The sequence below is a fragment of the Oncorhynchus masou genome, chromosome 9, assembly GCF_036934945.1.
Source record: "Oncorhynchus masou masou isolate Uvic2021 chromosome 9, UVic_Omas_1.1, whole genome shotgun sequence".
Classification (NCBI taxonomy): Eukaryota; Metazoa; Chordata; class Actinopteri; order Salmoniformes; family Salmonidae; genus Oncorhynchus; species Oncorhynchus masou.
Window position 1 is genome coordinate 29,477,603 of NC_088220.1, and position 21,560 is coordinate 29,499,162.

A 21,560-nucleotide genomic window follows, 5' to 3' on the forward strand; every position below is an offset into this window, starting at 1 on the left:
GCCAATCAGCGATTGAAACCATCCATTTTTGGACTTCTGAATTAATGACATTTTCCCATTTGATTCTTGAAGAATATAACGTCTGACCCAATGAGCCAAATTCAACTGTCGCACCCAATCAATATAAGCTTGTTTCACTCCAATGTTTGTAAACAAATTAATAAAAACAAAAACTATACCACCTCAAAACTATAATTTTGATATCATGGTCAGTCCTTGCATCCATAGTTATATATATGAATTTGAGGGTGGTTGCATTTCTCCAGCCCCATCCCTCAGCATTTTACCGAAACGGTTGAGAAGAACGCTTTGTTATTGCTGCACGTGTATAGCGGCATTACTCTTGTATTTTGTAGCGTTTGTATTTGTCATGTGTATACTGTCTCATCCGATTTGCCACAACTGACGTTTCCTCTATGAAAAATTAAGTTATTATATTATGTTCTATTATATTATTTTGGAAAATTATAAATACAAGCGAAATAAAACTTCCCATAAATCCTAGGAATTAATTTTTTCCTCACAGGAAAGTGAATCGGGATCAGTGACGACACTTCCCTTCTCCTTGGATTCTGTGATTTGTCGACAAAAGTTTTCCTGCAAGACGTTGTGGAAGTGGGTTTTTTTCTCTCTCACTTTGGAACAACGATACTTTTTGATTGCCAATTTTTGCGAAATAGCCATAATGTCTCCCCCATCAAGAAGGCTTCAAACTAAGCCAGTGATTACATGTCTCAAGACCTTTCTTATTTCTTACAGTCTCATATTTTGGGTAAGTGTTCACTTGTAAATAACTGATGCAAGCAAACTAAGTTAACAATGGGCTAAGTTAGCGGCGATGCCTAAATTCCAAAAGGAATTTCCAAACGAATAACGTAATGCTTTGGCTGAAACGTAAGAACTCGAGTTATTGAAAATAAAACAATTTCCCTGTAATAGTTAGAAAACATAGTTGGAAAATAATCACTTAATTGTTGGATATAGCGAAGCCTCGAGCTACTTTACATTATTTATGCGCAGATGCTGTCTGTGTGCGTTTATCCAACCGTGACAACGTTGCAAAGCCACGTTACATTGTTTCTTTTTTGTTATGAGCGTTGCGGCTCGCGAGTGGCGCAGCGTTCTAAGGCACTGCATTTCAGGGCTTGAGGCGTCACTACAGACCCTGGTTCGATCACGGGCTGTATCACAACCTGCCATGATCGGGAATCCTATAGGGCGGCGCACAATTGGCCCAGCGTCGTTAGGGTTTTGCCGGGGTAGGCCGTTATTGTAAAATAGGAATTTGTTCTTAAGTCACTTGCCTGCTTAAATAAAGGTCAAATAAAATAAAAAATAAAACATTTTAAAGGTTTGATTGCGGGGATCTTGGTGACATTCGTAGACAAACTGTCAGATGTTGGGAACGACTATTCGAAGTTAGGTCTGGTTGTTGATTGTATTTCAATCTCAGACAGCCGCACTCTTACTAAATAACTATTATGATCTCAAATGGTGTTTCTTCACAGTTTATATTATTCTATCTACGACGTTAATCAAACGTGGCTTTTATGGGTTCAAAGTTCATGACAACACATTTGTCATTTATTGCTATATGGAGGGTGATTTGTATAATTCATGGTCCAATGGACTGATGACTGCAGTCCATGAGTATATGACTCTGGTAAAAGTAAGGGATATTATACAAAGGAAGATGCTGAGCTCACTGATGTGAGACCATGGGCTATTATTGGTGGTTTCGGTGAGGGGGGCTGGGTTGAATCAAATTTGATTGGTCACATACACTAGGTTAGCAGATGTTACTGCGAGTGTAGCGAAATGCTTGTGCTTCTAGATCTGACAGTGCGGTAATATATCTAACAATTCCTCAACAAAACCTAATACACACAATCTAGTAAAGGAATGGGATGAGAATATATAAGTATAAAATATATGGATGAGCAGTGACCGAGCAGCTTCGATGCAATAGATGGTGAAGGATACAGTATACATCATATACATATGAGATGAGTAATGTGAGATATGTAAACATTCTTAAAGTGGCATTATTAAAGTGACCAGCGTTCCATTTATTAAAGTGGCCAATGATATCAAGTCTGTAGCTAAGCAGCCACCTGTCTGTGCTAGTGGTGACTGTTTAACAATCTGATGGCCTTGAGATAGAAGCTGTTTTTCAATCTCTGCCCCAGCTTTGATGCACGTTTACTGACCTCGCCTTCTGGATGGAAGTGGGGTGAACGGGTAGTGATTCAGGTGGTTATTGTCCTTGAATATCTTTTTTGCCTTCCTGTGATATCGGGTGTTGTAGGTGTCCTGGAGGGCAGGTAGTTTACCCCCGGGGATGCGTTGTGCAGACCACACCACCCTCTGGAGAGCTCTGCGTTTGTGGGCGGTGCAGTTGCCGTACCAGGCGGTGATGCTCTCAATTGTGCACCTGTAAAAGGTAGTGAGGGTTTTCGGTGACAAGCCAAATCAAATTCTGCATCCTGTTGCGCCTTCACCACACTATCAGTGTGCGTGGACCATTTCAATTTGTCGGTGATATGTACACAGAGGAACTTAAAACGCTCCACTTTCTCCACTACTGTCCTGTCGATGTGGATAGGGGGTGCTGCCTTTGCTGTTTCCTGTAGTCCACAATCATCTCTTTTTGTTTTGCTGACATTGCGTGAGAAGAGGTTATTGTCCTGACACCACACTCCGAGGACCCTCACCTCCTCCCTGTAGGCCGTCTAGTCGTTGTTAGTAATCAAGCTTACCACTGTAGTGTCTGCAAACTTAATGATTGAGTTGTAGGCGTGCATGGCCACGCAGTCATGGGTGAACAGGGAGTACAGGAGAGGGCTGAGAATGCACCCTTGTGAGGCCACAGTGTTGAGGGTCAACGGAGTGGAGATGTTGTTTCCGACCTTCACCACCTGGGGCGGCCAGTCAGGAAGTCCTGGACTCAGTTTCACAGGGCGGGTTCGAGACCCAGGGTCTTAAGCTTAATGATTAGTTTGGAGGTTACTATGGTGTTGAATGCTGAGCTGTAGTCAATGAACAGCATTCTTACGTAGGTATTCCTCTTGTCCAGATGGGTTAGGGCAGCGTGATGGCGATTGCATCGTCTGGAACTATTGGGGCGGTAAGCAAATTGGAGGTGGTCTCGGGTGACGGGTAAGGTGGAGGTGATATGGTCCTTGACTAGTCTCTCAAAGCACTTCATGATGACAGAGATGAGTGCTACAGGGCGGTAGTCATTTAGTTCAACCTTAGCTTTATTGGGAACAGGAACAGTGGTGGCCATCTTGAAGCATGTGGGGACCGCAGACTGGGATAGGGATCGATTGAATATCAATCCCTTTTGATATTCCATGTAAGTTCCATGCTGACTTTCCCTTCTTGTTGTAGGCATTTATACCAACTTCAAAGCTGTTTCAGATGTGTACTGGCCCCTGACATCACACTGAGCTGAATATAATTGTTAGGTGTTCAAGGTGTATAATGAAGGTTGTTTGTTTTTCGCTTTAAATCTTGAGTTTGTGTCAGAACTAGGTCAAATCTCTGAAACATCCCCTAGGGACATTACCTGAGATTGGAGTTGACTGTCTGTGCTTTCTCCCAGTTTACAGGGGTTATCCTTCTGGCTGTTGGAGTCTGGGGGAAGGTGAGCCTGGAAGCTTATTTCCAGCTGGCTTCTGAGAAGAGCACCAACGCACCATATGTCCTCATCGGGACTGGAGCCATCATCGTCATTTTTGGCCTGTTTGGTTGCTTCGCTACATGCCGCGGGAGCCCATGGATGCTGAAGCTGGTCAGTTACACTGTGATGTGTTACATTTTGTATTTGCACATTCTCCTCAAATGTTTGTCTTTGTTGTATGTAAATTGATGAGTTGTTTCTCTCCCCTCAGTATGCCATGTTCCTGGTGCTGGTGTTCATAGCTGAGTTTGTGGCCGGCATCTCTGGCTTCTTATTCAGACATGAGGTATTAGTTCAAAAGTAGTGTTCCCACATCTAACAATTTACCAGGTGCTGGGTACCAAAACGGTTATATATAAAGAATGGACATATCTGTGCACTGAGGGATGTTCCCATATAGTTTACTGCAACGTCTGGAAGGCGTTCTGGTCGAAATGTTGCGGTGAACTATAGATGAGCAAACACCAATGTGGGGGTACTTCTGAGGTGACTTACAATACACTTGACATTACTATCGGGTTCAGTTGGCCCCAAATCAAACCCAGTTCATGTTTGGTTTCTTGCAGATAAAGGCTGTATTAGGTGATGCCTATAAAGATGCTGTGACGAACTACAATACCACTGACCCCAAAAGCTCTGCGGTTGACAACATCCAGAAGACTGTAAGTGGTATCCTGTTATTCAATGCGAAGCCTAACTGTGTTTGGTTCCTTTGCAAATAACACAAAACATGCTGTTTAGAGAAATGGCAGCTGAATTTGATCAAAGACCCTGTAGAAGTGTTACTATAAACAACTTCTATAGTACAGATGTTTACGCTTCACTATCTGTTTTCAGAGTTGCATAGAGCTTGTTGGTATACTATTGTATTAGGTTATGATCCTCCTCCACCATTATTGAATAACTCATTGATGTACAATAGAACCACCTTTTAACATGATCTGATTTTGTATGATAGTTTAGTATGATTTAGTGTCCCTGCACATTGTAAATATGGCATTTGCACTGACCCTGAAACTGACACTTAAAAAATAATATATAGCCACTGAGCCTGTATAGAGCCACTGGGCCTGTATATAGCCACTGGGCCTGTATATAGCCACTGGGCCTGTATATATCCACTGGGCCTGTATATAGCCACTGGGCCTGTATATAGCCACTGGGCCTGTATATAGCCACTGAGCCTGTATATAGCCACTGAGCCTGTATATAGCCACTGAGCCTGTATATAGCCACTGAGCCTGTATATAGCCACTGAGCCTGTATATAGCCACTGAGCCTGTATATAGCCACTGAGCCTGCTACTGAGCCTGTATATAACCACTGAGCCTGTATATACAGTGGGAGAACAAGTATTTGATAATCTGCAAAATCGACAGTGTTTCCTACTTACAAAGCATGTAGAGGTCTGTCATTTTTATCATAGGTACACTTCAACTGTGAGAGATGGAATCTAAAACAAAAATCCAGAAAATCACATTGTATGATTTAAGTATTTAATTAGCATTTTATTGCATGACAAGTATTTGATACATAAGAAAATCAGACCTTAATATTTGGTACAGAAACCTTTGTCTGCAATTATAGAGATCATACGTTTCCTGTAGTTCTTGACCAGGTTTGCACACACTGCAGCAGGGATTTTGGCCCACTCCTCCATGCAGACCTTCTCCAGATCCTTCAGGTTTCGGGGCTGTCGCTGGGCAATACGGACTTTCCGCTCCCTCCAAAGATTTTCTATTGGGTTCAGATCTGGAGACTGCCTAGGCCACTCCAGGACCTTGAGATGCTTCTTACGGAGCCACTCCTTAGTTGTCCTGGCTGTGTGTTTCGGGACGTTGTCATGCTGGAAGACCCAGCCACGACCCATCTTCAATGCTCTTACTGAGGGAAGGAGGTTGTTGGCTAAGATCTCGCGAAATTGTTATTTCCTCTTGATAATTAGTAAATGTGTGTTTTGTGCAGTTGCACTGCTGTGGAGTGGATAGTTACACGGACTGGAACACAACAAAATACTTCAAAGACCAAGGCATCCCTGACAGCTGTTGCAAAGAGAACACTGTCTGCGCTGTCAAGGACCTCAAGGACCTTGACGTGGCTCGCGACTTGGTGTATAACACGGTGAGAGCACTGCCGCATATCATTATCAATCATATCATACAGAATTATGTCAGAGCTGTGGTTCATAGTTTACCAGTCTTTTAGGCTAAGTATTGCCAGTCCAGTATGCCCTTTGAACAGCTATAACCTTGTGAAACCATATTTATTTTCCTTCTGCTTAACATGTTTCAGGGCTGCTTCTCGAAGGTGACCACTTTGATGGAGTCTAACCTGGGAATCATTGCCGGAATATCTTTTGGAATTGCATTCTTCCAGGTACATCCATTGAAGAGCCTTTATTTGATATTGGCCTGTAGGCATAATAATCTCTATGGGAGAAAATATACAATGTAGCATAGATCTTGAAATGTTGTTAGATCATCAAGAAAATGATAGATTTCCCATTTTCTTTTAATACATGAAATGAGTGCATGTCAATTTTGTCTTCACATCCTAATTGAAACTCTTAACTTTCTGCCTAGCTCATTGGGGTGTTCTTGGCCTGCTGCTTGTCTCGATACATCACCAACAACCAGTACGAGATGGTCTAGCAGTGTCCTTTCACAGGTAGTACCCTACATGGACTAGTACTGGGGGATCCCATGCCTCATATTGTTATTGAAGTCATGTCTTTAGAGTGCCCAAAATGTACATGTTATTGTCATATAGTACACTATACTGGAACCCCTGCACTTGGTTTGGTCACTTAAGTTGCTGTGTACCAGCTTCTTGATTCTCCCTCTATGGACGAGAGCATTTTCATGTAAGGAAATGCCTCCCTCTCCACAGATATAGTATTCATTACCCAGGAAGGTGATCATGTTGAAATGTAGTAGAGTGTATCAGTAATATGCTCAACAGTTGAGTAAGACCAGTGGCTGAAATCCCCAACCTGATGTAACATTGATTATTGTTATATCAGGTTAATTTCATATTTTTTTAAACAGGAACTGCATTGTTGGTTTAAAGGGCTTGTTGTATTTGGCACATGTGACAATACAATTATATTATTGATGCACCAATCAAACTCATGGGAATGTTAATGACTACAACCCTTCTAACATGTCATTTTGTCTTTTTTTTTATTTAAAAAAAATTTGCAGGTCACTAACGGGCAGGTCATGACGCACACCGACTCAAAGGGAACGCGCATAGTTTTAATCCTTGGTCAATGTGTAATGGTTCTGTCATTTCAGAATTCACTCTCGCTGACACTCACTTTTCAATGGCAACCAGACTGAAGGGAAAAAGTTATTGGAAACCATAAGGGATCGATTTCTGCAGTTCTCCATCGTTTTGATTAAGCTTTGTCTTGCTAAGGCTAGTGGAATACAGTTTGTGCTTGAATGTTCATTTGGGATTCAGACTTTATAAATGTAATATTTTTCATTCATTGTCTGTTTTAATGTTATTATAAATGACATATGTATTGCAATTTATTTGGTGAGCTTAGCAAAAATATTCATGTTATGTCCATATTCATTTCATTCTTCATCATAAATGCTGCCGTCATATTCTAGTTATATGGCATCTTGTGGTTAAAGTGCTCTTACTATAGTCTGCTATTTTCATGTTCAGCATTACAGTGACTGTAGTAGTGACTAAGAAGGCCATCTGTAACACCACAGTAAATTCCATCTCTTCTGTGGAGACGGGGAGAAAAGTATTGGAAGGTGTGTAGTAGCCTTTGCGGGTAGAGGGATGGATTGCATGCTGTGGACACTTAGTTTAATAGAGAAGAGAACAATTATACACCACCATGATTCTCGTGGGAACGTAAAGGTGTTTTATAAGCCTTTCATGTGATTTACTGTAACTTTGGTGTGCAAGTCTTATGTTCACGTTTTCAAATAATATGCATTTCCTCAGATGAAAATAATTGTCAGTGTTAATGGTTGTTGATTTGTGGAAACCGCATGTAAAAATACTTGAATAATAATAAAGGTACCTAAACTCTTTAAAACAACTGGGTCGCATTCGAATGAGACTGTTTTTCAAAGGTCTACCTTGTTTGTTTTTATTGAAGGAAAAGGTGTGAACTGAATATACATGGGGTGTTTTCACTAGGAACAGAACGATATGGATAAGGGCCGACCTGACCTCGTCAAATAGAAAGTCGTTTGCATTGCAAAATGGTTTCCGGTGACTATCCCATATGGACAGTTACTACATGAGTTGTGTGACAAACATACTGTTGGTATGGCGAGGATTTAAACGGTATCTACAGCTGCCCTCAGTGCATAAATACATTTACCCCAATGTTTGTGCTGAAGAAAAATGTTATGATGGTGGTGCTTCTGGAGAAACGAATGATCAGTCTCCCAAGTATCTTTGAAAGGTAACTGTTATGCTAGCCCCGGACGACGACGAGTGGGATTTCTGCCTCGTGATGAAACAAAAAGTTGTCAAGTCCTGCCTAATTTGAGTCGCCTCGTTTCGTGAAACTCCTCTCAAGCATCAACATCAAGTTCCCGGCTTGATGAAGCATAGGCCTACCCTGTTCGACGCCGGTGAAATTAAGAACATTTGCCCTCATTACAATTAAGTGCTTGAAATGTATGTCATTGTGATCACTGTATCTGTTCTCCGTGAATCAACACCACGGTCATATGGTTGTTTCAGCAGCAGCAGAGGGCTGGGCAACAGGTAAGGGTAGGACTGATTTGAGATGCTAAATCTTTATATCATGACTTCTGTGCTAGTCATCCCTGTTACCTTGTTGTTTTTTCAAAATATATGGATACCATAAAATGCTGACTGTTTTTATCATGCAGAAAACGTTGAGGGACATGGACTACATACCAGCAGAGGGCACAGGAAAGCAAGAGAATGAAGTAAAATAACTGAGACCTGCCTTGGAGTATCTCAAGGTGAGTATTCTGACCTGGGCCTGTATTCACAATTGTGTCTCAGAGTATGAGTGCTGATCTAGGACCAGGCTCCCCTGTTATATATTCTATAGACTAAATCTGATTGATTGCTATTTTGTTTTCGTAACCACTGGTACTCTGTAGCTCATTTGGTAGAGCATGGTGCAATGCCAGGATAGTAGGTTCGTTTCTAGGACCACTCATACTTAAAATGTATGCATGACTAAGTCGCTTGCTCAATAACATATAAAACAGATCTTTGTTATAAGGCGTGAGGTTATAGTTGACTCTCCTTCACAGGGACAGATGTCCAGGTTGTGCAGTTCCCAAGACCAGAGAGGAGTTCTGGACATAATACATGTTTTGGCGCGCACACCCAGTCTCCCTCAGATAAACTTTGTGCAATATTACACACCCATGAACTAACACACCTATAGGCCCCAAGCTCTCCTTATCCCTTAACTTTAACATCCTGAGTTAATGCCTGAACTTAACCTTAAACACTTTGAAATTTGACGTTTGAGAAACATGGATGAACGTCTAATTCGGACGTGAGACTGTGAGAGCTGGTTGGGCTTAACGTTGGCCTTCAAGAGGTGAATTAAATTGACTTATTAGATGATATGTTGAATATATTTTGTCAATATGAATATAATTCGAATGCCACAACATTATATTTCTCCCTGAACAGATTTCATCCAGCTGACAGTGGATGCCAGCACAGCAAATAGGCATCTCATTCTGTCTGGGGACAAGAAGGAAGTGTCATTCAACTCATATGGTTCACCTAAGCCTTCCACAGAGCTTTTCATCTCCTAAAGCTCTGTGCAGAGAGGGCCTCCAATGACGTTATTACTGGGAGGCTAACTGGGAAGGCAGCCATGTTTCTGTGGCTGTGTCGTACTTAGGCATTAGTAGGGTGTCTTGAAGGTTGGACTACTCTAGGTCCAGCTACGAGTTCTACAGGTATAGCTTTGGTTACACTTTCATGCACAATTAATATATATATTTCTTATTTCACTTTATTTAACCAGGTAGGTCAGTTGAGGACAACTTCTCATTTATAACTGCGACCTGGCCAAGATGAATCAAAGCAGTGCGACACAAACAACAATGCGAAGTTACACATTTCGAAGACCTTAGAAAGGCAGGGTAGGATAGATATAGGTCTGTAGCAGTTTGGGTCTAGGGTGTCTTCCCCTTTGAAGAGGGGGATGACCGCAACAGCTTTCCAATCTTTGGGGATCTCAGACGATACGAGAGGTTGAACAGGCTAGTAATAGGGGTTGCAACAATTTTGGCTGATAATTTTAGAAAGAGAGGGTCCAGATTGTCTAGCCTAGCTGATTTGTAGGGGTCCAGATTTTGCTTCTCTTTCAGAACATCAGCTATCTGGATTTGGGTGAAGGAGAAATAGGGGAGGCTTGGGAAAGTTGCTATGGGGAGTGCAGAGCTGTTGACCGGGGTAGGGGTGGCCAGGTGGAAAGCATGGCCAGCCATAGAAAAATGCTTTTTGAAATTCTCAATTATTGTGGATTTATAGGTGGTGACAGTGTTTGCTTGCCTCAGTGCAGTGGGCAGCTGGAAGGAGGTGCTCTTATTCTCCATGGACAATACCGTGTCCCGAAACTTTTTGTAGTTTGTGCTACAGGATGCAAATTTCTGTTTGAAAATTCTAGCCTTTGCTTTCCAAACTGCCTGTGTATATTGGTTCCTAACTTCCCTGAAAAGTTGCATTTCGCGGGGGCTATTCAATACTAATGTAGTACGCCACAGGAGGTTTTTGTGCTGGTCAAGAGCAGTCAGGTCTGGAGTGAACCAATGGCTATATCTGTTCCTGGTTCTAATTTTTTTTGAATGGGGCATGCTTATTTAATATGGTGAGGAAAGCGCTTTTAAAGAATAACCAGCCATCTAGTTTAGATTGTAGGACGGCCAGGGTGTTAAGCATATCCCAGTTTAGGTCACCTTAACAGTACAAACTCTGAAGATAAATGTGGAGGCAATTAATTCACATATGGTGTCCAGGGCACAGCTGGGGGCTGAGGGGGGTCTGTAACAAGCGGCAACAGGGAGAGACTTATTTCTGGAAAGGTGGATTTTTAAAAGTAGAAGCTTGAACTGTTTGAGCACAAACCTAGATAGTATGACAGAACTCTGCAGGCTGTCTCTGCAGTAGGTTGCAACTCCACCCCCTTTGGCAGTTTTATCTTGGTGGAAAATGTTGTAGTTGGGGATGGAAATTTCAGAATTTTTGGTGGCCTTCCTAAATCAGGATTCAGACATGGGTTGGAGTGTGCTAAAGCAGTGATTTTTTTTTTTTTTTTTTTTTTTTTTAGGGAGGAGGCTTCTGATGTTAACGTGCATGAAACCAAGGATTTTACTGTTACAGAAGTCAACTGAAGGTTGACTTCAGTTCTAGCACAAAAATTCCTGGCCTCAGCCCCTCCCAATCACGAAAATAAAGGCAAATCGGACTGTATCTTGATCACAAGGCTGGGACTCCATGGCCCTTCTCCACAAAGTCCAAACTACCTTTACCCAGCCACTCTTACCTGGATTTAGTGTAATCTGAAACAACTTTTAAAGCTAGAATCCTTAATTGAAACAAACAATAACTCTGTTTATTATTTAGCTGAGGGATGGAGCTGGAGAAATGTAACCACTCTCAAATTCATACACAGTTATGGAAGCAAGGACTGGCCATCGATGGTAGCAAAATTGTTTTAACCATGTTTTAAAAACAGGAAGAATAAGATTGACAAGCATCAGTTTGGTAAAAGAAAAACATATTTACCCTGTCATGTGTATATTGATTAATTATTACTGGGTGTTGTTTACATTGTCTACAAACTTTGGAGTAAAACATGCTTATATTTTGGGGTTTGATGGGGTACGAAATGTCAAGGCTCAGGAGAAGACCCAGATGCGGACAGTTTTGTAGTAACAAAAGTTTATTACAAAAACGGGGGCAGGCAAACGACAGTAGTCTAGATCAGAGTCCGAAAGGTACAGAATGGCAGACAGGCTCAGGGTCAGGACAGGCAGAATGGTCAAAAACCGGGAAAGATAGAAAACAGGAACCTGTTACAAAAAGGAGCATGGGAAAAAATGCTGGTCGGGTTGACGAAACAAAACGAACTGGCAACAGACAGAGAATACAGGTATAAATACACTGGGGATAATGAGGAAGATGGGTGACACCTGGAGGGGGGTAGAGACGAGCACAAAGACAGGTGAAACAGATCAGGGTGTGACACAAAGCATTTATAAGTTATATTGTTTAAAAATAAATGGATGTATATAATTAATTTATATGTTCAAAAATGCACACCTTGTTCAAAACATTAAGGACAACATCCTAATATTCGCTGTGAAAAAACAAGTAGAAAATGGAACGTGGATGTAAAATTGTAAAGTAGTTACTGTGTTGAATGAAAAATACTATTTACGTCCTGTTTCCCAGAGACATTGAAGGCTTGTGCTTTGTAAGAGTTATGTTAATAAAGGAAGAAGCACACAGCAAAGAGGGAGTGTGAAGGTACAGTATATTTGACTGTTTGTGGAAGGTAGCCAGTGCAAGTACTGTTTACACCAAAAATATATAGCAGACATTCTGTTCTTTTTTCATTTGGTTTTGTGTTGGGCATGTAGCCTCATTTGTCTACATTTTTTTTAAATATATAAAGGTTGATTAATACGCTACTACTGTATATTAATAAGCTACTATGTTTTCATTGTCAATGAACTCAAGACACCCTGGATCTATACTGAACAAAAATCTAAACGCAATATGCAACAACTTCAAAGATTTTACTGAGTTACAGTTCATATCAGGAAAAAAGGAAGTTTTGATAAATAAATTAGGCCCTAATCTATGGATTTCACATGACTGGGAATATAGATATACATCTGTTGGTCATAGATACCTTAAAAAAGAAGTAGGGGCGTGAATCAGAAAACCGGTCAGTATCTGGTGTGACCACCTTTTGTCTCATGCAGCTCGACACATCTTCACATAGAGTTGATCAGGTTGTTGATTGTGGCCTGTGGAATTATGTCCCACTCCTCTTCAAAGGCTGTGCGAAGTTGCTGGACATTGGCGGGAACTGGAACAGAGATTCCCAAATGTACTCAATGGGTGACATCTGGTGAGTATGCAGGCCATGGAAGAACTGGGACATTTTCAGCTTCCAGGAATTGTGTACAGATCCTTGCAACATGGGGCCATTCATTATCATGCTGAAACATGGTGATGTGGCGGTGGATGAATGGCACGACAATGGGCCTCAGGATCTTGTTACGGTATATCTGTACATTGACATTGCTATTGATAAATTGCAATTGTGTTCGTTGTCCTTAGCTTATGCCTGCCAATACCATATCCCCACCGCCACCATGGGGCACACTGTTCACAATGTTGACATCAGCAAACCGCTCTTCCACACGATGCCATACATGTGGTCTGGTTGGACATACTGCCAAATTCTCTAAAAATGATGTTTGATGTGGCTTATGGTAGAGAAATTAACATTCAATTCTCTGGCAACAGCTTTTGTGGACATTCCTACAGTCAGCATGCCAATTGCACGCTCCCTCAAAACATTGTGTTACAAAACTGTAAATTATAGTGGCCTTTTATCGTCTCCAGCACAAGGTGCACCTGTGCAATGATCATGCTGTTTAATCAGCTTCTTGATATGCCACACCTGTCAGGTGGAAGGATTATCTTGGTGAAGGAGAAATGCTCACTAACAGGGATGTAAACAAATTTTTGCACAAAATTTGAGAGAAATAAGCTTTTGTGCGTATGGAACATTTCTGGGATCTTTTATTTCAGGTCATGAAAGATGGCACCAACACTTTACATGTTGCGTTTATGTTTTTGTTCAGTGTATGTATTGGTATTTCTGTCTCAGCCATGTGAACCCATGTCCTGTTCCTGTCTTTGTTCACTACCCATCTTCTTTGCACACTTGTGTGTATATGGTGTGTAGATCTGAAATGGTCTGTAGTAAAAATAAAAAACAGTACACTTAGTCAGTACACTTAGAATAGAACGTTAACACATTTTTATAATGCAAAGGGAACTGAAAGCATGCATAGTTAATGAACAGATTTGTAATCTCTTCGTTGTGAGTCTTTTGTCAGGTTAACTTCTAATTAATATGCAATCAGTTCCCTTAAAGAGGGCTGAATGTGAACGAACACATTGTCTGCTTAGGTTCCCTCTTTCACTTCTGTTTTGATTGTATCCCCCAAGCTACAGTACAGTATAAATACATGGTTTGAGGGAGGCTTATTCAGAGCAACTACAATATCTTGGTGATTTATGTGATGGCTTTGCAGCACATTTAATCTAATGGGCTGTTCCATATGTATTCAATCCCTTTCTGACCGCATCCCTTTTGATTTGAACAAAACCTTCCATACAAGTTTGCCCATAGTAGAAGTGGTCAGAAAGTGACTTTTTTGGACCTGAATGCAAAAACATTCAGGAGATGGATGTGCTCGAAGTTGACCTATTTTGCATACCCCACCCTACCATGAGACATGTCTTCATCTGTCACGCCCTGACCATAGAGAGCTGTTTATTCTCTATGTTGGTTACGTCGGGGTGTGATTAAGAGTGGGTTATCTAGGGGAATTATATGTCTGTTGGACTGGTATGGTTCCCAATCAGAGGCAGCTGTTTATCGTAGTCTCTGATTGGGGATCATATTTAGGCAGCTATTTCCACCATTGTGCTTTGTGGGATCTTGTCTAGGTATAGTTGCCTGTGAGCACTACTGTGAGCGGCACGTTTCCTTATTGTTTTTGTTAAGTTTCTCTTCCAAATAAAAGGATGGAAACATTCCATGCTGCATCTTGGTCCACTCCTTATAACGATCGTGATATCATCACTGAAAAAGATAAACGGTTTCAAATGATATCAAATTCTTCAAACAGGGTTGTCAAATTACTTTTTCATTCTTTAAAAAAACAAACTAATAATTTAATTTTGACCAGACAGCATCAGATAGATGGGCAACATGTACAGAGACAGATGGGCACTATTTTGCTCGCTTGGATGCATTCTCCATTGAGATACTTCAGTTTAGTTTATTCATTCGACCATTTCAAAGAACAAGCATACATAAAACTTGAAACGCCATACATGCACATTAGTAAAATCATTGAGGATAACACACAATACATTCTGGGACTTATTTATGTTGTGGTCCTCAGCATTTTGCGAATTGAAGGAAAATTCTGAAACACAGAGACAAAATATTATTTTTATTTTTGTATTGGTCAAATTTTTGGGGGAATCCTGGCTTCCCTTGGCATCCACGAATACACATCACTGCTACCTCTTAGAAAGCCATTCTGGTTGCATAAAGATTTATGTAATTGTCCTGCTGAAAAATACAACACTATCCCAGGAGTAAGTATTCAGAAGACTGAGGTTTTCTTACATTTTTTTATCTGGGCTTTGCTCCTTTAATATTTATTTTGATTCTGACAAACTTCCCAGTCCTTGCTGGTGACTAGCATACCCATACCAATACCTATTCCTAATATTGCTTGAAAATCAGAGAACAGGTTTGAATATTGCTGTCCATCAATGACTCCCAACCAAATTGAATGAGCTTGAGCATTTTTGACAAAAACAATGAATGTTGCCCTAAGAATCTTATTCTAAATGATTCACAGCTGTAATGGCTGCCAAAGGTGTTTCCACCAAGAATGAACTCTGAGGTGTGAAGACACGCAATCAAGACATATTTGATTTATAAGGCCTCATCTTCCTAAACATCCCCAGGTAGGAAATACACACAAAAACACACAGGGTTAAACTCTACACGCGGTTGACAGTCAGACACTCATCACGTATGACATTCACTTCAAGATGCATGCTCATGAAGAGGAATGGCCTCACACACAGTCCCCTTACTCACACAAACCTAAAAGTACATGACGATCTGAAACACAGTCAGTACTTACAACTGCGTGTGTGTATGTTCAGCTGGGGCTCTGGGGCAGACCTGTGGGGATCAGAGGGTGACTCGCGCTACGGGAAACCACGCATTGACGATGGCATGCTGGAGGTGGTGGGGGTGACCGGGGTAGTGCACATGGTGAGTTCATCACCTACTGCCCTTACATACCTGTTCCCTTACTCTGTTGAGTACCATGTATGTCCTGATACCTCAGAGAATAGAGAGATCAGTGCTAAAAATGATCCCAGTGTTTCAGAACCTTTGCTTTTTCTAAATTCAGACATTAATCTGCTTGACAGTCACTTGTGTCAAATACTGGATTAACATGTAAAAATAATCTAGTACTTGGTTTTTCAAAGTGCTAATGTAAACAAATCAAAATGTTTACATGTAGTAGATTAGAGAGAAAAACACTCACTATTTGCCTAAAACCCCACAATGGCCATTCAATAACAAATCTATGAAGGGAATGTGAGAGATTGCATGTCATACAATACGTAAATCTTTCATTCAATTGTTTGAGGAGGCTAGATATTCCAAGTGGAGACTTACGACAGTAGCCTCAGAAATATGCACATCCGCCCAGACAAACACACTCCCATCTTAATATTCAGTTAGTGCATACTCAAGTCTGTTGCCAAGTTCCTCCTATTGTTTATAACCTGTCTCTGTAGCAGTCACCCTCGCTGCAGAATAAGTACTCACCTCACTTAATGCCTCACAAATGTATTCCAAACATAAGTATCATTGGGTTTGAATGGAATCATGAATGTTGCACTCCATTCGTTGTTTTACATATCTCTGTTGCTGCTCATTTTTTTTAGCTGATGGAATGAATGCAGGGAGGAGACCACCAGCCAATCCTAAATATGCATTATAAACTAGAGCGATTTGTGTTGTATTTCTCCAGTCATTTGCTTGGCCTGGAGGTCATGTTTCATTCATAGTAGAGATGGTACGCCTGAGTACCTGTTCTCTTGTTGTCAGCATTCCTGGTGATGTAGAATTTACAAGAAATGCAGTCATGAAATGACTCCTTCATTTGAAGGAGGATCTCATTTTTTACACTCCAGCTCATGTGATGTCGCCGGAACAGTATTTGATTGATTCTAAGTTTAACAGCTTTAATGTAAACACAGGCTTTACTTCAAATGAACAGCTGCACTATCAGGTTACATAAACACTCACTTGCTACCGTGAGAACTTCCTGACAGGATGTACATATATGGGCATAAACACATGACCCATAAAATACCTCATCAATCACTTTTTTGACACATGCCGTCTACTGTATTCTCTCTGTCACACCATAACTCCAGCACCAAAAGCAATCCACTCCAAAGATAATACTCCAATAGGAATGCCCCTTTCAACCTTCTCATAAGACGGAAGAATGTCCACACCAAGGGATGATTTGAAAAGACATGGAGGAAGTGATGACTGATTGCTGGCAAATGTTTGGTCTATGTCAAATCCAGATTCGTCTGTCAGACTGCCAAATGGTGAAGCATGATTCATCACTCCAGAGAACGCATTTTTACTGCACCAAAGTCCAATGGCAACAAGCTTTAGACCACTTCAGCTGATGCGTGGCAATACATATGGTGATCTTAGGCTTGTGTGCCGCTGCTCGGCCATGGAAACCTATTTCATGAAGCTCCCGACTAACAGTTATTGTACTGACTTTGCTTCCAGAGGCAGTTTGGAACTCGGTAGTGAGTGTTGCAACCGAGGACAGATTACTTTTAGCGCTACGTGCTTCAGCACTCAGCTGTCCTGTTCTGTGGACGTTTGTGGCCTACCACTTTGCGACTGAATTGTTTCCACTTCACAATAACAGCACTTACAGTTGACTGGGGCATCTCTACCAAGACAGATATTGACGAACTGATTTTTTGGAAAGGTGCCACGTTGAAAGTCACTGAGCTCTTTAGTAAGGCAATTGTATTGCCATTATTTGTCTATGGAGATTGCATCACTGTGTGCTTTATTTTAGGTCCCCACTTTCACTTCTGTTTTGACTGAACAGTATATAGTAAGTGCATGGTTTGCGGGAGGCTTATTCAGAGAAACTGCTGTCAGACAAACTGAATGTATCTTCGAATCCAGGCCAGGATCAAGGTAAGTGACAATATTTTCATATTTTTTTACTTCTTTTATTAACCTAGTGACACATGAAAATCTATACAAGGTGATGCGGATTTATGTGATGGTTTTGCAGCATATTTAATCTAATGGGCCTTTTCATATGAATTCAATCCCTTTCTGACCGCATCCCTTTTGATTTGAACAAAACCTTCCATACATGTTTTCCCATAATAGAAGTGGTCAGAAAGATACTTTTTGGACCTGAATGCCAAAACACTCAGGAGATAAAGGTGCTCAAAGTTGACCCATACAGGGGGCACCGGTACCGAGTCAATGTGCGGGGGCACCGGTTAGTCGAGGTAATTGAGGTAATATATACATGCTGGTAGAGTTATTAAAGAGACTTATGCATCGATAATAACAGAGAGTAGCAGCAGCAACTTAAAAGGGGGGAGGCAACGCAAGTAGTCTGGGTAGCCATTTGATTACATGTTCAGTAGTCTTGTAGCTCGGGGGTAGAAACTGTTTAAAAGCCTCTTGGACCTAGCAGCAGAGAGAACAGTCTATGACTGGGGTGGCTGGAGTCTTTGACAATTTTTAGGGCCTTCCTCTAACACAGCCTGGTGTAGAGGTCCTGGTTGGCAGGAAGCTTGGCCCCAGTAATGTACTGGGCCGTACGCACTGCCCTCTGTAGTGCCTTGCGGTCGGAGTCCGAGCAGTTGCCAAGAGTCTAATGAATATATGATTCAGGAGAGATAGGGAATGGCTTCATATACAGTAGCAAGTTGAAGTGATATTGTATTAATACAGGTGTAATGATGAATGCACAGGCATAATCAAGCATTAGATTATGAGCTAATTCTGAAGTGATGGTTACGCTCGCTGATGATGTTGTGGACTTCACAATGCGTTGGGTGATTCACTGCAGGGTATCTAATCATCCTTGCATTAGTTACAGTTAGTAAAATCATATTTCTCTCAAAGTCTTCTGTTTTTGTGGTGTAGTAGGTCAACAATATATCAAGGAACCTGTCCACTACCTGAGAGGAAGCGAATTCCAATATACTGTAAAACTGTGAAGGTAGACCAGACAAGGTAACATAACATCTTCAGGTCTGAGGATACACTGTGTTGTAAACCAGGGGGGGGAGTTAGGGTCAGCCTTAAAAGCTACTGACTGCACTCACACTGCACTCACACTTACAGGCTGCACTCACCAACTGCAAGTGGGTGCAGATCATCATACATTCATGCTTACTGCTTTGGTCATTCTGCTTCTTGGAAAAGAGAATAACCTCAGATATCCCAACAGTTTCAGCAACCTACAGCACACATCAATCCTGCGTTCTCTCTAACCATGACTCCTACAGTCTTCAGGAACAGGGTTAGGGTTAAAATGTTGCATACCCCACCCTACCATGAGACATGTCTTCAGCACTGAAAAAGATAAACAGTTGAGTTTGATATAATTTGAAAGCTTTCAAACAGGGTTGTCAAACTATTTTGGAAATCTAGATAGTTTTTAATGTTGTTGTTTTTTGGACATCAATGATCTTAAAACGTGCAAACTCAGATTTGTGTATTTTTCAGATATGTTGTAGCTTAGACCCTATTTTACATAATCTGAGGTGCTTTTGTTGGGCCCATCATTGGTTGAGACACAGCATGCTATTGAATACAGGTTGGGTGTCATTTCAATAATAGCAATGGAATGGACCTATCCCTTCAGACCATTGCAATTTAGCTGACATTTAAATTGAATTGCAATTTCAACTTCCAATTACCACCAGAAAGATGGCCGCCGGTACACCCACCGTTGAATATCAACTTCAATTGGAATCTCTATGCTATTACAGTGCCTAGAGAAAGTAAGCTGCTTAAAAAAACAATAAATATTAAATTGTTGTCCTACAGATTTACACAACCTACTTCACATTTCCAAAGTGAAAGAAAAATTATAGAAAAATGTCAAAATTAATAAAAATGCAATCTTGAATGCAACCTATGTGTTGTGATAATTACGTTGTTTGCTCTATAACCTGTTAGTTCATATGCCTTGTGACTGTGATATATAGTCCTAAAGGCCGAGTCAATAAGAAGACACAGTGGCAGAATTAATTCACCCACACCTTTGTTTCATCACAAAACCGGAGAGCAACCTCTGTCCATTGAAGTCCACAAAGCATATTACATGTAACAAACAGTTACAGTACATGACCTACAGCATGGTCAACCAAGTTAATGTTTCCAACATTTATTAACTACTGAACAACTATTGATTTACAACCACAGAGAGTCTCAAAGAAAACAGGAGCTGCTTCCACTATTCCAGCATCATTTCAACTTCAACATTTCAACATCAATCGAATCACCTATGCTTCATCTAATACAGTGACAACTAAAAGATACCAAAAACAATTTTGTTCAATCAATGTAAGCTAAATATGATTTGGCTGTCCATGGTTCTGATTTGTGTGTGTGTGTGTGTGTGTGTTCTGATTTCTGTGTGTGTGTGTTCTGATTTCTGTGTGTGGGGGTTCTGATTTCTGTGTGTGGGGGTTCTGATTTCTGTGTGTGGGGGTTCTGATTCCTGTGTGTGGGGGTTCTGATTCCTGTGTGTGGGGGTTCTGATTCCTGTGTGTGGGGGTTCTGATTCCTGTGTGTGGGGGTTCTGATTCCTGTGTGTGGGGGTTCTGATTTCTGTGTGTGTGGGTTCTGATTTCTGTGTGTGTGCTTTCATGCAAGCAGAAAAAACATGTTGACTCACCCTACTTGTGGAGAAACGCCAATGCCAACCTCCTCTCTTTCAAGTTGAAGAAATGGTCTATGACTGTCATACGGCTTTTAGTTTTGGTTGTCTTTTTTGGGGGGTGCGCCAGGACTATTCACAGCTGAGCTCACCCAGTTTAGCTCAACGCTGATTGGCTATTATTTTACACTTTTTTTTTTAGCAAGGGAGGCCAAATGCTCTCTGGCTTCCCTTGCATTCAATGCTACAGGCAGCAACAATGTCATATTATTTTTGACCAGACAGCATCAGATAGATGGGCTACACGTACAGAGACAGAGGGGCGCGGTTTTGCTATCCCCGGATGCTTTTTTCCGTGAGATACATTCAGCCTCTTGGAAATTCAAAGAAAATTCTGAAGCACAGATGGACAAAATATTATTTAGAATATACATATATTGTTACATTTTTGGGGGAAAGCCTGGCTTCTTTTGGCATCCATGAATACATGCAACTGCTGCTTCTGAGAAAGCCATTCTGGTGTCTCTTTGGCATTAAAATGTGTGTAATTGTCCTGCTTAAAAATAAAACTCTCTCCCAGGGGTAAGTATTAAGAAGACTGAGGCAAGGTTTTCCTTAACTTTTTATCTAGGCTTTGCTCCTTTCATCTTTCTTGTGATCCTGACAAACTCCCCAGTCCCTGCTGGTGACGAGCATACCCATGCACATGCACATACCCATTCCTGAGTGGTCCAAACTCAGTCTTGATGTAAATTTGCTTGAAAGTCAGAGACAAGGTTTGAATATTGCTGTCCATCAATGACTCCAAACCAAATTGAATGGATAAATGTTGCCCTAAGAATCTTATTCAAAATGATTCACAGCTGTAAGGGCTGCCAAGGGTGTTTCCACCAAGTATTAACTCTGGAGTATGAAGACATACACAATCAAGACATATTTTATTTGCTTGTTATAAAAATAAGGGGAATTTGAAAAGGGGAAATCAGATTTTCAACATTTTAATGCCATATACACTACCATTCAAAAGTTTGGGGTCACTTGGAAATGTCCTTGTTTTTGAAAGAAAAACACATTTTTTGTCCATT

The 21,560-nt window shown here is 41.0% G+C and overlaps 2 protein-coding genes and 1 long non-coding RNA gene across 4 annotated transcripts in view; all 3 read left to right on the top strand.

Annotated features, from left to right (window-relative positions):
* Positions 1–556: 556 nt before the first annotated feature.
* Positions 557–7,751, top strand: LOC135545807 (tetraspanin-7-like). 2 transcript variants are annotated; one of them, XM_064973708.1, is made up of 8 exons: positions 557–772; positions 3,608–3,796; positions 3,897–3,971; positions 4,252–4,347; positions 5,651–5,806; positions 5,978–6,061; positions 6,268–6,352; positions 6,982–7,751. In XM_064973708.1, exons 1-7 carry the CDS (start codon positions 686–688, stop codon positions 6,334–6,336), a joined length of 756 nt encoding a protein of 251 aa, XP_064829780.1. In that variant the 5' UTR covers positions 557–685; the 3' UTR covers positions 6,337–6,352; positions 6,982–7,751. The 2 variants fall into 2 exon arrangements, with proteins under 2 accessions (XP_064829780.1, XP_064829779.1); XM_064973707.1 differs by having other exon boundaries at positions 558–772; positions 6,889–7,751.
* A 186-nt stretch (positions 7,752–7,937) lies between these two features.
* On the top strand, positions 7,938–10,977 carry LOC135545808 (uncharacterized). Its single transcript, XR_010456511.1, has 4 exons — positions 7,938–8,431; positions 8,560–8,655; positions 8,956–9,251; positions 9,347–10,977. It is a non-coding gene; the product is annotated as an uncharacterized LOC135545808 (long non-coding RNA).
* Positions 10,978–17,678: 6,701 nt separating this feature from the next.
* The window catches only part of LOC135545809 (uncharacterized), a 33,067-nt gene continuing 29,185 nt past the window's right edge, over positions 17,679–21,560 (top strand). The window contains exon 1 of the mRNA XM_064973709.1: positions 17,679–17,759. The gene's annotated coding sequence lies outside the window, so the exon portion shown is untranslated. The remainder of the gene's footprint in view (positions 17,760–21,560) is intronic.